Genomic DNA, 17,310 nt, shown 5'->3' on the forward strand with positions numbered 1-17,310 from the left:
TAGAAACAACAACAACCAAATTTCTTGGCTTAAAATTCGATAATGTGTTAAATTGGAAAAATCATATTAAAGAAATTACCCCCAAACTAAATTCAGCTTGTTTTGCTATTAGATCTATGCAAAAGATAGTAAAGATAGAAGATACCTTAAAAACAATATACTTTGCATATTTTCACTCAGTAATGAGTTTTGGAATAATATTCTGGGGAAATTCCACAGATAGTAACAGTATATTTCTATTACATAAACAGTAATTTGAATAATAGTAGATGCCAAATCTAGGGAATCGTGTAGGACTATTTTCAAAAAACTACAAATAATGCCCATGGCTTGTCAGTATATCTTTTCATTAATAGTCTTCCTCGTATGTAATCGTGAAAACTTTTTAACTAATTCAACAGTTCACAGCATAAATACACGTCAAAAAATGACTTTCATACTCCATCGGCAAGTCTATCGTGCTATCAAAAAGAAGTGCGTTATATGACAGTAAAAATTTTTAATAGCCTCCATATCGATATAAAAAATGAAACTCAAAACTTAAAATTATTTAGGGCCAAATTAAAGAAGTACCTAATTTCTCACGCCTTCTATTCTGTAAGTGAATTCATGACATTCAATAACACTTCCTGAAATTGATACTAAAACTATGTGTTGTACTAGTAGACTATATTGTAAATCTCGTCTGTATATATTTCATCTAGGCTGTGACTATAAATTAAGATTTTATAATAGTATTAAGTTTTTTGACTTGTTCCATATTCTAGCTGTAAGCATGTATGAATACCATGGAATGTTAATAAATACAATACAATACAATACAACAGTTTACAATAAACTTTTTATGAATAAATTATGTTCTCTCCTTAAATTCTCTGCGGTCTCTGTTGAGATATCATTAAGTTAACAGATGCAATATAAAGTAGACAGAAGTAATCAGACGATCTGCTATTTGAAAAAGAACGCTCAGATTGAAAAGTTGTATTCATTACACACACAACAGCAAGTTACAATGTTATATAGTCACGTCTTGAAAATGATGTCATCAAATCCAAAATCTCCGCTTAATATTGTCTATCATTTGTTATGCGGAATTCGTAGAATTTCAGCTCAAATATTATTCTTTAAATCTTCAATAGCATGCGGTAGATGTTTAGAAGTGTTTTTGTATTGACAACAATAATCTCATTTTCAGATATTCTGGAAGCTAATAACAGCCCTAGCGATCCATTACCTGTCAAACAAGCTCGAGAGCTCTACAATTCCTGTATGGCTATAGGTTCGTAACCAGAATTTGTAATAATGTCTTTAAAATGAATCTTAAGAAGTTTATGCAAATATTTGGGGGATGTCAGGTATTAATTTGAAACTGTTTTGCATGTAATAGAGAATTATTGAAACAGTAACAGTGTGTAAACATTTCATAATCATCAACATCATGACTTAAATCATCCCTATTTGTTCAGTTTTCAGAGATCTTTCATGATTCCATCATGTCCACACCTGTGGAGTAACGGTCAGCGCGTCTGGCCGCGAAACCAGGTGGCCCGGGTTCGAATCCCGGTCGGGGAAAGTTACCTGGTTGAGGTTTTTCCCGGGGTTTTTCCTCAACCCAATACGAGCAAATGCTGGGTAACTTTCGGTGCTGGACCCCGGACTCATTTCACCGGCATTATCACCTTCATTTCATTCAGACGCTAAATAACCTGAGATGTTGATACAGCATCGTAAAATAACCCAATAAAATAAAAAAATGTTCTTACTTGTTCCACATTTCTTCCTGTTGACCTGTATACAGTGTTCCAGACTAAAATAGGTTTAATAATTTAGAGATGTTTTTCTATTCTAATGCAACATTGATTTACATTCAAAGTGGAAGTTAACATAGATAATTGTGCAAGATAACACGATGCATTTTGTAAGCAATGTATATAGGAATTATTTACCCTGATATCAACACTTTTCTTCAGCCTAACTTATAAGTAATCCCCGACTTGTCACTATGAAAACCTCTGTCATTCTCCATGTCTTGGAGTCCACACCTGTGGAGTAACGGTTAGCGCTTCTGGCCGCGAAACCAGGTGGCCCGGGTTCGAATCCCGGTCGGGACAAGTTACCTGGTTGAGGTTTTTTCTGGGGTTTTCCCTCGACCCAATTTGAGCAAATGCTGGGTAACTTTCGGTGCTGGACCTCGGACTCAATTCACAGGCATTATCATCTTCATTTCATTCAGACGCTAAATAACCTGAGATGTTATTTAAGTCTCCATTCTGAAATTTTCACAGTGGAATCAATATACCCTAAAAATTGAATACACGTTTTTTTCGTCTGTAAAAATGAATTGCATTTTGAGTTCTATATTTTTTTTAAATTATTTTAAGGTGGGTAACTATTCAAAAAATTATATAGTCTATTTTTTTTCATTTTAAGGGCATTTATAAACAAGGCTCTTCTTTTTTCGAATTGGATTGAAATGATTTTTCCATCTTCCTTTACACAGTAAGAAAACTTCAATGAATGAAACCGTGTTCTTTGTTAAACCAATATTTTAAATAATGATTTCTGCCAAGCTATGAAAGATATAAATATAGTATTGCTTAAAATTCATATTTAGAACATGCAAAATAACCTACTAAAATATTTTTAACTTTTGGGACATCATGATTCAAAAACATACTTTTTTGCTTGGAATGACCCTGCTCTCTTTTTATGCAATCAGAATCTTTTTCATAATCAATGAATAACAAATAAGTGTTTAAATTAAATTCTGTTTTCTATTAATAATTTGAAGCAAAATGTTGGGCCTATGGATGAGCGGCCTTTCCGGAATCCATTTTGTGTTTCCATCATAAACCTCTCTGAATGAGCTTGAAGTTTTGTGTTTAGAATTTTTGAATAATTGAAGTAATGAATATCTTATTTTGAAACATTTCACTTCTCTGCTTACAGACCATTTGGAGAGCCTGAGCGTGAAGCCTATGATAGACACGCTGGAAATGTTAGGCCTGCCAGGCAAGTTGCCCGATGAAGACTCAGTAAGAAATTTCAACCTCACCAGAACCATGGCTCTCATACAGTACCACCTCACCATCGATAAGATCATTTTCAGCTTGGGAGTGGGGCTGGATCCACACAATGAAACACGCAGACTTCTCTTGGTGAGTAGCAGAACTGTGTGTTGACTCACATGTATAAGGACAGAGGTTCGAGAAGTGATTCTTTCTTATTTATTTGTGTTTAAGAAAAAATGTATATTATATTGAGATTGCAGCGTATTATATAGGGTTAGTTAAAAGTCCCGCACCACCTAAATAACTTTTGTGCGAGATCGTGCGTATTTGCTTGGTTTCCGCACAAAACCAATCCGCGATAAGTCTAAAATTCCACATTCAGTATTCCCAACCTAACACACATAACAATTTCCCTCTTCTTACCGCTTAAGTGACATATTGATTTTACTGCTTTAGGCTTTTAACATATTATTTTTAGAGACGTTCAATATAGTAATAATTATAAATTGGAAACTTACCGCTGCAATTTTACCTAAACTGCACTGTTAATTATTGTTTTTAAATATTTGCAAAAATTAAGTAAACTCTACAACTCCACTAAAGTTACTGCATTCGTGATGCAAGTAACATTAAGGAAGCCGTGAAAAAATCAACAAGATTCCAGACTCATCATAGACTGGGGAAAAAAAAAGACAGACGTATATCACAGCCTGCTGGAGTATAGTAAACACAGAAAACATTTTAAAGCAACAATGTTGAAGATAGATATTTTTGTTTTGCAAATTTGCCGTCATTGAACAGAAACCAAGATGGAGATTTCATTGCAACTAATTAGAAATTCCTCTTTCAGGTATGTAATAAACGATCTTCGCACAAAATAATGTACGATACACGAGCGGTATGTTTTCTTTCAATTCTCGGAAATGAAAAAAGCTCAACTACGTTCCGCTTTTTCAAACTTTTCCTCGAACATGAAAACTTCAACATACCGCTCTTGTAACGCATATTACTGTTGAAGCATGTGGTTCAGTGACATAAAACTTGGTATGTGAAGACAACCATATACTAAGAACTCAATAATGGTATTACCGAGTTTTTCTACTTCCGGTTTCACCGGAAGTAACTCCGACTCTCTTATTTTAAATGGAACATCCGATATATTTTTTTTATTTTTGAATAGTGCTCATTAAGAGCTTTTCAAAAATTACCCATACTTGATACGTCTGTACAAATTCAGTGTTGCTAAGTCAAGAAAACAGAAAAGTGTATCGAATATTAAAATAATAAACGCACCACCTAAATAACTTTTGAAGCATACTGTTCAGTGATATGAAACTTGGTATGCGAGTACAACCATATACTAAGAACTCAATAATGGTATTACCGAGTTTTTCTACTTCCGGTTTCACCGGAAGTAACTCCGACTCTCTTATTTTAAATGGAACATCCGATATATTTTTTTTATTTTTGAATAGTGCTCATTAAGAGCTTTTCAAAAATTACCCATACTTGATACGTCTGTACAAATTCAGTGTTACTAAGTCAAGAAAACAGAAAAGTGTATCGAATATTAAAATAATAAACGCACCACCTAAATAACTTTTGAAGCATACGATTCAGTGATATGAAACTTGGTATGCGAGAACAACCATATACTAAGAACTCAATAATGGTATTACCGAGTTTTTTTTACTTCCGATTTAACCGGAAGTAACTCCAACTCTGTTATTTTAAATCGAACACCCAATATATATATTTTTATTATTTTTGAATAGTGCTCATTAAGAGCTTTTCAAAAATTACCCACACTTGATACGTCTGTACAAATTCAGTGTTGCTAAGTGAAGGAAATAGAAAAGTGTATCGAATATTAAAATAATAAACGCACCACCTAAATAACTTTTGAAGCATACGGTTCAGTGATATGAAACTTGGTATGTGAGGATAACCATATACAAAGAACTCAATAATGGTATTACCGAGCACTGTTCAAAAAGAAAAAAATATATTGGGTGTTCCATTTTAAATAAGAGAGTTGGAGTTACTTCCGGTTAAACCGGAAGTAGAATAAACTCGATAATACCATTATTGAGTTCTTAGTATATGGTTATCCCCACATACCAAGTTTCATGTCACTGAACCGTATGCTTCAAAACTTATTTAGGTGTTGAGGGACTTTTAACTAGCCCTGTATAATGGTGATAGCGATGACAATAGCAACGATGGTGACAAGTGGTGATGGTTATGGTGATAGTGATTTTGGGAAAATTTACACAAAATGTCTATATGTACTGTGGGCTATATTATAATCATTTTAAACATTTTTATATTTACAAAACACGTCTTTTAAGGGGTTGCTTATGTGATTTTTAAAACTTCAACAATTTTCATCCAAAATGTATTAATTTTTAAACTACTTAAATATGTCTACAATACTATCATCTGTACAAAATTTGGTGCCATAAGAATTAATAGTTTTGAAATTATAATTTTTAAATATATGTGTATATTGATAAATTAGTAGCGACCTTAATAGTGAAATATTAACAATAATTTTCAATCATACATGCAAAGACTGAGAACATTTTAGAGCACTACAGATAAGTCTACAAATTAAACTTAGTACAAATATCTTAAAAATGAGATTATTGTCTTCAAACGCACAGATAACACACATCAGATGCTCTTCTTTTTCATTGTTATCAGTTTGCATTATTTACCGCTGATAGCGCCACATACAAACACTGTTGCCAATAATTATTGAATGATCCTTGTATTAGTAGGGGTGATGTTGGTAAAAGTGTTCAAGTTGTAAATCTATCCTCCTATATTCTCTAAAGGTGACTCCACCACGAATTTCTATGAAGAGGCAAAATGCGAAACGGGAAAAGCAGGAAACTGAAGAGGACCAGGGGGAGGAGAATGGAAAGAAGAGCGAGGAAACGAGAGAAGAAGAAGAAAGGGAAGATGAAGAAATGGAATTTATAGTGGGACCTGGCCCTCAGTATTACGCCACGAAGGAAGAGAGACCTCTGAAGGAGCTGGTGAGAAGAGAGATCTTGTACCGTGCCCGGATGATGCAGCTGTTCGAGCTTGAGCGAGGTGGATCGGAGGAAGTGAACATTACGAAGTTTCATGTCGCAGCCATCAAGACGCTGCTCTTGGAGCTTAAATTATATCAGGTACATTGCGTGTCAACTAACTTCAATTATGCGTCTGATACACAGATGTCGTTGTAACAAATTTCGAATATAATGTCATTATGATTTCTATTTCGGGATAAAAAATAATACCTGAAAAATACAAAGAGTTGGCATTTGAGGACATGATACAATACTACAGGGACATCATTTTATTTTTACTTCAATTTTTATTGTACCTGAGTTTTTTAATGTACTTCAGCGTATTATATAGTATGGACACTTCGCGTCGGTACCTTTGATGTAGTAGGACTGATTTCAATGACCTTCAAACCAGTTTCAGCGTGAAATTCTGCCTGCTCTCAGGAGTTGGCGCTGACATCACACCAGCTAGCAATCGACACAGCGGAAATATAACACATACATTAATATATCTAGGTACATTATGTACTCAAATAAAATTAATTGGACCGATGAAATAATAAATCCGTAATTAACTGTAATGTGTAGACTCTAGAGTTCCTTTATAATGAGAGTTGAGACGTTGACCCCAACAACAATTAAAATATGTAATGATATGATAGCGCTGAAAATGGAAAAACAAAACTCCTATGAGAAGTAAAACCATATACCTATATTATATTGTATACAAATATAAAACGAATTTTATACATAATTTTATAATGTATATATATAATTTTATAGTATAATTTATGACCTTTGGGGAGGCCGAGACGTAGGTGGGAAGATAATATTAAAATGGATTTGAGGGAAGTGGGATATGATGGTAGAGACTGGATTAATCTTGCTCAGGATAGGGACCAATTGCGTGCTTATGTGAGGGCGGCAATGAACCTCCGGGTTCCTTAAAAGCCAATAAGTAAGTAATATAATTTATTATATATAAAATATAAAAAATTATTATTACAATTAGTTTGTCACTGAGAAATGAGGAAAAGCTGTTAACTTGAATTTATTTAAAGCAAAGCGTTACTGGATTATGCAATAAGATAGGCGATGTTTGGATCTTGTGTCTCAACTCTATACTCAATTATTATCTTAGTGTGTGCTCGACTACACTAACCTCTAGCGCTTAAAAGTGGAACTAAACGCCGGCGCACAAAACACAGGAAAATTCGCTCAGTGTCCATTCTACTGGGTGTTCAGTTCAAAATGTGTCTTGGCTCGCTGTATGCCGTCATGTGGCTAGCTGATGAGCCTAGAGAATTCAATCTTCCTACACTTCCGCAGCTCAGGTGTATAATCTATGAGGCAGAGAAGTTGGCTAGCAAGTACGGCGTTCATTCTGAAGAGTACGTGCCGATACGTACGGTAACGCCGGTAGTGGCAGGAATGTGAACTGTTTGGAAATACGTACTGTCGGGATATGGGGAGAGGGTTAAGACGATTACTTACGTATTTGTTAACATTAACTTCGACGGTCAACATGAACACGGAGCATTTGATTTGTGTTGTGGAATGTTACCGTACGCAACCGATGATAACAAATACCCTGCGTACGACTTGCCGGCGCAAAACACAGTTCGAAAGAGGTTATGGTAGCACACAGACCGTACAGACCGCCATCTGTTGCTACGACGTTCAAGTTATACCGTACACGTTCTCAAGTTCAGATTGAAGAACGCCTTAAATAATAGGCAACTTCTCTAACATATCAGCTGAAACTCGCTTCAAATCGGTGACCCAACAACAGTGACGTCATGACACACTTTGAAATGAACACCCAGTATATAATCCCTATTCGCTGTGTACTTCACTTCCACCCCCTAATAGTAAACTTTCAACCGTACTCCACACAGAACCAAGGCCGCGTATTCAGTCAAAGTAAACAGTAGTGAGTTAGTGAGTATAGTACGTTCCAGAAATATGTTCGCGTTTTCCAGCGACGAAAGAGCTTTCAATATTGAATCATATTCTCGCACAGATACTGTCGTCCGTTTGCATATGTCGCACCCCGGTTTCCCCCACCCACTTCTGCTCGCACGTCTGTAAAGGCTCGTGGCTGGACTGTCTTAGTTCTTTTCTGAAAACATTAATTTCTGTTAGAAATTGGACGTCTACGTAATATTATACAACTGTTTAAAATAAGTTAAATAAAAGGGCCTCGTTAATTAACTGCCACGTGATTTCCCTCCTTTCTATGATAATGCGACAAAACCACTTGGACGGATAGTAGATAGCATGTCTGAGTAATTTTATCTTTTCGGATCGGGCAGAGGTGAAGATTGAATTTACAGTACCTAAGGTACTCTTTTATAGAGCAGGTACAGAATTATTTCAACATAAGTTAATAATACGAAGGACGAAACTGGCAATTGGAATTAGGTACAATAGTCTATAGTGCGATAATATGCAAAAAAAAATTCAAGCCTCTATCGAAATGAACGGCCACCATTTCCAAAAATGTGTTTAAATATCCATATTATGATTATTTTTCAATTTAACTTCATTCTTTTTATTGTAAACTAATGTGCTGTAGACAGTATAATATACACAGCATAATGATTAACGTTCGCATGGATAACTCAGTTCGTGAGTAAAAACACATATTGTTAATACTGTACTGTATCTTGATTAAAGAAAACCCTAATGAAAATTATCAAACTCAAAATCGCGATATTTGCTAGTTTAAGTAAATGGATGAACTACTTTTCTTCCCTCCTATATCTAATACAGTGATTTGTTTGTATTTTACGCCAGTATCATCGAACTCAAGTCGTGGAAGGGGGTAGCAAACGGTGTTTCTGGTTCTCAACCGTTAATCCAGAAGTATAGCCAGGTTAATATTAGAAATGTTAGTAAAAATACAATGATGTCCCTGTATATGTAAACAAAGGTGCAGTGGAGTATTACAACTCAGAACACGTCAGTAATATTATTATTATTATTATTATTATTATTATTATTATTATTATTATTATTATTATTATTATTATTATCATTATGGTTGTAATACATTATAAGAAAATGAAAAATAAAATCATAAAAATTCCGAGTTCACACATGTTACATACACTGAACAATACTTTGATGTTTACTTAAAAACTTCTATAATTAAAATTTGTACCATGGTATCATGCCCAATATCCTATAGGCCTATGGCGCTAACGTTTAGACATAAAGAAGTACAAAATGGGCTCCGGGGAATCAAAACTCCTGCTTAATGTGACGTTAAAAACTGGTCGTTAATTGAATTTTTAGCCGAAAAAAATAAAGAATTTTCAACATTTGCTATAGGTTAGTATTCTCCCAAAGATACTCTACATTTGAGGTACAATAAATTGTGGCTAGCATCATTCGTTTTCAAATAAATAAAGAAAGAAAGAAATGTGTTAGTTCTATAGAAATCACTCTGTATTTAATTTTAATGCTACATATATGTCGCACAATAGTACACATTTTTAAGATAATTATCTTTTTCTAGGGTCAATATTACATAAAAATCCGGACTGTAGTCATCAGACAGAATTTTGTGGCATGTACCATGGTCAATCCCTACTGCTGCCAGATCGTCTACCGATTAAGAGCGGTTGGCATGCACAACCCTGCAACTTCTTCGATCTTGCGTTCAGTTCGGACCATTTTTGACCGAACAGCATTCTCATAATCCTCCAAACTTTCTCTCCCCTGCGCAGAACGGTGGTGTGACTGCTGCCAAGGTTACTTCACCGTACACATGCCTCATCATTTGAAACGTTTCGCTAGTGGATTTGCCTAATTTTTGTCAGAACGTAACGTTTGCCTGTTGTTCTCGAGTTCCGCCGCTTGCAGTGATCTTGGTTCTGCTTACACCAGCGGTCATCAGAACACTGCACCCTCGGGATAGCGTCTCATACCCGCGGACAAGACACTGCCCTAGCGTGCATTCGACGCTGGTATGCTGTCTCTCTATCCCTTGTGCACGACGGAGCAGAGTTCCTTACCATCTATGCCAGTGATGTCAAAGCAAGCCATTTTTCTGACCTTGACGTCGTACGCGGGCAGCAAGCGCTAAGTATGGAAAGAGGAAGGGTTGTGTATATGAATAAGCAGCCTGTTGGATTAAGAAAACAGTGGTGCACAAACTTCAAACGGAACGTGAAATTTTATGTCGTTATTTTTATATGGCTTCTTTCTGTTTAATATTATCTATATTGTCTGTAAAACAAAAGTACTAACACTGATTTCTTAATATTGCACTTGTGTTTTAAATCTTAATAACATAATAGAGAGTTAAGAAGGAATATTCACTTAAATTCCATAGTAGTATAATATTATACTGTATTAAGTGGATGAAACACATCATTCATAAAGAAAGTGATATTCCGAAGAAAGAGATTGAGTATGACATGATAAGTTGGAATTTATATTGATGGTATCTTTAGCCTTACGAAAGTAATGAATAAACTAATCAAAATAATATTACAGTACAAAGCAAAGTTACCTAGGTACTGTATCTGTTTTAAGTGTAACTAATATTACATAACAAAACTCTTATCGCATTATGTTTTTAACGTGATATTTGAGGGAGTCAGAAGCAAAGGGATATAAGTGCACTTAGGTTATTTTTGAGAAAATGTGGTTGAAAGTGCTTAAGATTTCGTAAATTCCTTGAAATTTTTTATTTCAATTTTAGTTTGTTGTGTGGTTAAAAGATGTATCCCTCTGCCACTAAAATTTTAAATGTGTAACTTGCGCTAGATGCACTTAACTCATGTTCTTAGAAATGTCACTTGTATTCCTTTGCTTCTGACCCCCTCATTTGTGAGTAACTTCCTATCATAAGAATATTAAATTATTTTCTCGAAATCTGCTGAAGCTATAGAGCTGACATTTTTACAACACATGGACACGTATCTTTTGCTTATGATGTAACAGCAGTTACTTTGTTAATTCATTTCCTTACAAACAATTTCCATGCGAATATTTTCAAAATTTTCAATACACTACCTTCAGTAATACGTATATACGGTATATTAGATTTACGAAAACATTCTGTAAGGCTACTAAATAAATAGGCCTATACCTGAAAATTTCACTTTTCTATACGAAAAGTTGAGAAAATATTTCTTTTGAATAAAAAAAAAAAAACAAACTTGTGAAAAATTAGCATTAAAATTAAAACTTACATTCTTATAATGCACTTATACTTCTCAGGCAAATCTAAAAATTAACATGGATACAGTTTTAATAAGTTCTCTTCCCTTTATCTATTGAACCAGTGCTGGCCATCCCTGAATACAGCTCGACCAAGCGGCATATATCACTCTTTCGTCTGTCTCTTTCCTTTCCGCTGTAAAGCGCTCAGGCTCTCCTGGGCTCTAAAGCGCGCGCTTGCTCCTGTGGGTATCAGTTGACATGCCTGCTCTATGCACTCTACCCATTTCAACTAGTGCTATTTTATTTATTTAACTAGCTAGCGAGTACAAATTAAATTTATAAAACAAAAATGTTTCTAGCCACTTCCGTAAACTCGTGTACGATGTGGTCTTAGTCAATAATATAACATAAAATTCATAAGGACAGTTTATTAAATACATTAAGTAACTTAATTCAAACCAATAAATAACACACAAGAGCAAAAAAAAAGAAACAGAAAAACACATGTAATATAACTTGACAATCAGACAGAAGCCAGTGATATTTAATAAAAACATAAATATAGTCGACACAAATAAAAGGTAAAAAAATACACACATTTGTTAATATTATAAGCTATATCATGAATAATTTTATACATTTATTTTTTAAAAGCTTCAATTTTAAATTATTTAAAATTTGGAAAATAATTTGTAATTTTATTATAAAGTCTTGGGCCGAAACTAGCACCATGTTTAAGAGCTGCACTTGCATGATATTTAGGCTAAATTAATGGGAAAGTAGACTTTTGTCTTCGAGTACGATATTCATGTCGATTAGATTTATGTTTTATTTGATTTGTGTGGTAGTAAGTTAGTAAACTATATTTATAAATTTCTTCAATAGTTAATACATTAAAAATCTGTATAAATTAAATTTGTTGGGTAATCCATATTTTTGGTTAGACAAATTTTTATTAATCTTGTGTGTAATGAAATTAATGAATTAAGTAGAGATGATGCTACTTCACCCACATTTATTATACCATATTGTATTAATAATTGTACTAAAGCTAATAGCACATTATGCAACGAGCCTATAATAGTAGAAATTAAGACGCGAGCATGTTTATGAAACGAGCGCAAGCGAGTTTCATAATTTTCATACGAGCGTCTTAATTACAATTATAGTCAAGTTTCATACGACTTTTTATGCTCGACCATATTTCTAACTTGAAATTATTCGTAAGTATTCATGTTATTCTTATCTGACTGAGGAGCGGAACTGACCTTATGCAATACCTCGTAAATTGTGAGCTGTGCGCAGACGCGAAAGTATTGATTTTTTTCCGAGAAAGAAATGTCTCGCGCTAGTTGTCTTTCGATTGCATATCCGAGAATAATCGATACTTGCGCTTTCATATTGCTACAATGGTATTTTCTGATTGGTGGAACACCTGAACTTTAATGAATAGGTGTACTTTAATGAGGTCCATTAAAGGGCTACTACCAGGTGTATAATTACTACATTTCGGCATGGTCGAGCATAAAAATATTATCCTCCTTGCCTCCTTAGTGATAAAATTTCGAAGTATTATGAATTTATAAATTGTCTTTCTTATACTTGTACATATGAAATCAATTTGCTGACGACGGCTGGCTAACTCGCAACTGCCCCTTTTTGGAACGAGAGAAGAACTGACAATGTACCATCCCGTGGCGCAATCTGTCCGCTGTCCAGACCACGAACTTATTGACGTGCTTCTTGTATTGCACATGAAATCCTGATTATTTTAAATTTAATCTATGTATATATGTTCTACAGGAAATTTCATCCAAACCAACTAGTTCTGATGTCCAACCATCAACACTTCAGAGAGATGCTGTAACTGCACTGGAAACGAATAACCTAACGGAGACAAGCAATATGGTATGAGTGTTTATGATTGTACAGTAATGCTCAGTAACATATTATTTGCATACGCTTTTGTATGGCCGCCTATCACACGGCCACACTCTTCTATAGCGATTGTCCATCTACTGAAAAATTCTAACCAGCCTCCACAATTAAAAATATACAAAAACATTTCCTCATCCTTTATTTCTAAATAGCTTGGAATTATTTGAAGAATTTAAATATCCTAGCACTTCGTAATAAAATTCAGAGGATATCAATTCCGAGTCATGAAGGATACGAAGGTAATGAAACTGTAGGTTTACTAGCAAAAAGAGATGTAAGAGACAGTAGCGGACGGTGGATTTGAAAGTTGAGGAGGCCAAGACGTGACTTATGAGAATATGAAAATATAAGCCTGTGACGTACCTCATTACCAAGCGCAGAATTTATAGGACTAAACTAGGTTTTCCAATTTTTGTTTTAGGATTTTAAATCTTATGTTTAGGATATATATTATTTTAATGTACCGAAGTACATATGATATTTCCATGCAGATATTCTGCGTCATCATACGATGAAAGAGTAATGGAACGGAGAAAAATTCTCTCCGGCGCCGGGATTTGAACCCGGGTTCTCAGCTCTACGTGCTGATGCTTTATCCACTAAGCCACACCGGATACAACCCCGGCGTCGGATAGAATCGTCTCAGATTAAGCTCCAACTCTTGGGTTCCCTCTAGTGGTATCCGGTGTGGCTTAGTGGATAAAGCATCAGCACGTAAAGCTGAAAACCCGGGTTCAAATCCCGGCGCCGGAGTGAATTTTTCTCCGTTCCATTACTCTTTCATCGTATGATGACGCAGAATATCTGCATGGATATATCATATGTACTTCGGTACATTAAAATAATATATATGATATGCGTAAATCACTTCGTGATTTAAGACGGCGCTTATTCCGTCGGATCCCGGCCAACTAGTCACTCATACGAGTGCACCTCAGCACATGTGTGGACTTCGGTCCTACGTTCATAGACATCTATGATGTAGTGCAGAGGGCGGCCACTAGAGGGAATCCAAGAGTTGGAGCTTAATCTGAGACGATTCTATCCGACGCCGGGGTTGTATCCGGTGTGGCTTAGTGGATAAAGCATCAGCACGTAGAGCTGAAAACCCGGGTTCAAATCCCGGCGCCGGAGAAAATTTTTCTCCGTTCCATTACTCTTTCATCGTATTATGTTTAGGAATTTACATGATTTTACGGGAACAAAATAAAAATAATATACTGTTAATATATTACAACGATTTGGTAAAGATTGCCTCTCTTTACGACACTTTGGGTGCTATTCATAGACATTTTGCAGGCCGCGCTACGAGCGTACTAAGCTAGCCCCGGCTATCCACTGGTTACTTGTACAGAATTCAAATCATATCCTATCGCTAACACTGGTTTATGAATACGAAAAACGCTGATCATCCACCGGAAACCCGCGCTAAAAATGTCTATGAATACGGCCCTTTAAGTCCTAACCTACGAATTAAGCCTTTTTTGGTTATATTGAATTTAAGAATGTTACTCTTTGCTACATAAAATTAACAAGAAAAGCAATATTTCGAGAGTAACGAGATAGCAACAAAATTGATTCGAACCTAAGAATTCGAGGCTTGCTCATTACTATTACATAGCCTAATTTTACAGCAAATTAACTCGACGATCCTCTTTCTTCGCAAACCGATCAATTAGGTCACAACATACTGAACAACTGCTACTAGAAGAAGCTAGAGACAAATCTGCATTTGTTTCTAAACTCCCGATATATTTAATACATTGTATAATGTGAATTTTATTTCAACTCAACACAGTATTCGTTATAGCACTCCACCGACGACAATGACAATTTACTTGGACTAGTACGAACAACAATGAACTGTTAATCTTAACTATTATTTACAAAGCACTATTTACAAATCAGAACTATCAGTTCTCAGTTCACAGTTCTTCTAGCTCAGTCACTCGAGTTCACAGTATCTCGAACCACAGACATTCAGAGACAGTTCACTGTACTCGAACTCAGGTCCCTCCAACTGCGGTCCACTGCACTCGAACTCAGGTCCCTCCAACTGCGGTCCACTGCACTCGAACTCAGGCCTTCGGATGCTGATACAGTTGCGGACGCACACTCGAGTCGAACTCCGGTACACAAGACTGGCATGCTTGCTCTGGCTTTCTCACTGACTGGCTGACTAATCAACTGAAAAACTGCTCGAGTTCGCTGGCGCTTCTTCTTTTATAGCAAAATCATAGTTGCGAGAAATTTCTACAGGTGTGTAGAGAATTATCTGGATATCTCCACTTCGACGGACTTCTCGAAGGGTCGGGAAGGTCCGTTTCCCATTCACTGCGTTAAGTAGCAGCTGTGCGCGCAGCCTCCCCTCGCGTGTAGGCCCCTTTCCCCTCTCCGCCGCGCGCCTTCCTCCGCGCTCCGCGCGATCTGCTTTCTTGCGGGACGCTGGTCGTGAGTTCGAATCTCACGTCGCTGTCACAATAAATAAATATATCTCGTAACACAAAAGAATAAAATAACAGGAACACCTGCAAACAAGAGAGAAATCTCACATAAATGAAAACTTTCACGCACGGAGAGAAAACTAACAACACGTGACTCAATTTTCTAAAACCACGAAGAGAGAAAGAGAGAGAGCTTCCCAATACAGCCGAAACCAGCCGTGACTATAACCAGTACGGTTGTCAGCGGTGGGTAGGACGTCTCCAAATCGGCTCCCCTCGCGCGTTCTAGTTAAGTTTAAACACTCCTCTAACCAGCTATCGTATTGGTTGAACTGCTGTTGTCATGGTTACCGGGGAGTAGAGTAATGTAGCCGACTCCTCTCTCCCGCTCTCGCATAGACACTGCAGGCTGCTAGATGTCGACCATCTGTCGCTATCTGTTATTTTTCGGTACGAATTATTTGTACTATCTACAGTATAGCGAGCGAGCATCACCAACTGGATGTGGTCGACTTTACGTAACTTACGTCTTAGTCGTAGTGAACAGTAAAATTAATATAAAAGGAAAAGTGTTCGTCATTTGCTATAACTTGTTTGTGATCTTAATTCAGCTGGAATTAATACTGCTATATTGTGTTCTGGTAAAATATTAGGGGAGGCACGGCCTCCCTTGCCTCCCCTGAAAATCCGCCGCTGGTAAGAGAGAAAATTGATATAACATTTTTATTGAATTTGGTATTCCCAAGAACCTAGTTCGATTAATTAAAATTTCTCTCAGTGAAACTTACAGCAGAGTCTGTATAGGCCAGCTTTTGTCTGATGCTTTTCCAATTCACTGCGGGCTAAAGCAAGGAGATGCACTAACTTTGCTCTAGAATATGTCATTAGGAAAGTCCAGGATAACACCGAGGGTTTGGAATTGAACGGGTTACATCAGCTTCTTGTCTATGCGGATGACGTGAATATGTTAGGAGAAAATCCACAAACGATTAGGGAAAACACGGGAATTTTACTTGAAGGAAGTAAAGAGATAGGTTTGGAAGTAAATCCTGAAAAAACAAAGTATATGATTATGTCTCGTGAACTTATGGTCACATTATAGGGAATGGAAATATAAAATTTGGAGATTTATCCTTTGAAGAGGTGGAAAAATTCAAATATCTCGGAGTTAACTTCTGTTTAACGGCCGATACTAGCTTGTACTGTGCAACTAATGTGAAATTTAAAAAAATGTAGCTGATTTCCTTAAAATCAAGTGAAGTAGTAGGCCTACATTATTTCCTTCTTAGTATATTGCGTGAGGACGTCACTAGAGTGAGCGTGCTAGCGTCTTATAGACCTAGTTGTAAATAATACCTACATTATTGTAGTTGTGAGGGGACAGGTAGCGTCCATAGCGTTTTGCAGAGAGTACAGCTATTAGAGATTTCCTTTTAATAACAAGATATAATATTTTATGCTCGACCATGCCGAAATGTAGTAATTATACACCTGGTAGCAGCCCTTTAATGCACCTCGTTAAAGTAAACCTATTCATTAAAGTTCAGGTTTTCCACCAATCAGAAAGCACCATTGTAGCAATATGAAAGCGCAAGTATCGATTATTCTCGGATATGCAATCGAAAGACAACTAGCGAAACGTCACGGATTCTGGAAATCCAATACTGTCGAAGAAGG

The 17,310-nt window shown here is 36.1% G+C and overlaps 1 protein-coding gene across 1 annotated transcript in view; it reads left to right on the forward strand.

Moving 5' to 3' along the window:
- LOC138700459 (endothelin-converting enzyme 1-like) overlaps positions 1-17,310 on the forward strand; it is a 44,876-nt gene that overhangs the window by 13,634 nt on the left and 13,932 nt on the right. The window contains exons 5-8 of the mRNA XM_069827071.1: positions 1,196-1,279; positions 2,950-3,158; positions 5,852-6,193; positions 13,055-13,159. Coding sequence (XP_069683172.1) covers positions 1,196-1,279; positions 2,950-3,158; positions 5,852-6,193; positions 13,055-13,159 — 740 coding nt within the window. The remainder of the gene's footprint in view (positions 1-1,195; positions 1,280-2,949; positions 3,159-5,851; positions 6,194-13,054; positions 13,160-17,310) is intronic.

This window comes from Periplaneta americana, chromosome 5, assembly GCF_040183065.1.
Source record: "Periplaneta americana isolate PAMFEO1 chromosome 5, P.americana_PAMFEO1_priV1, whole genome shotgun sequence".
Taxonomy (NCBI): Eukaryota; Metazoa; Arthropoda; class Insecta; order Blattodea; family Blattidae; genus Periplaneta; species Periplaneta americana.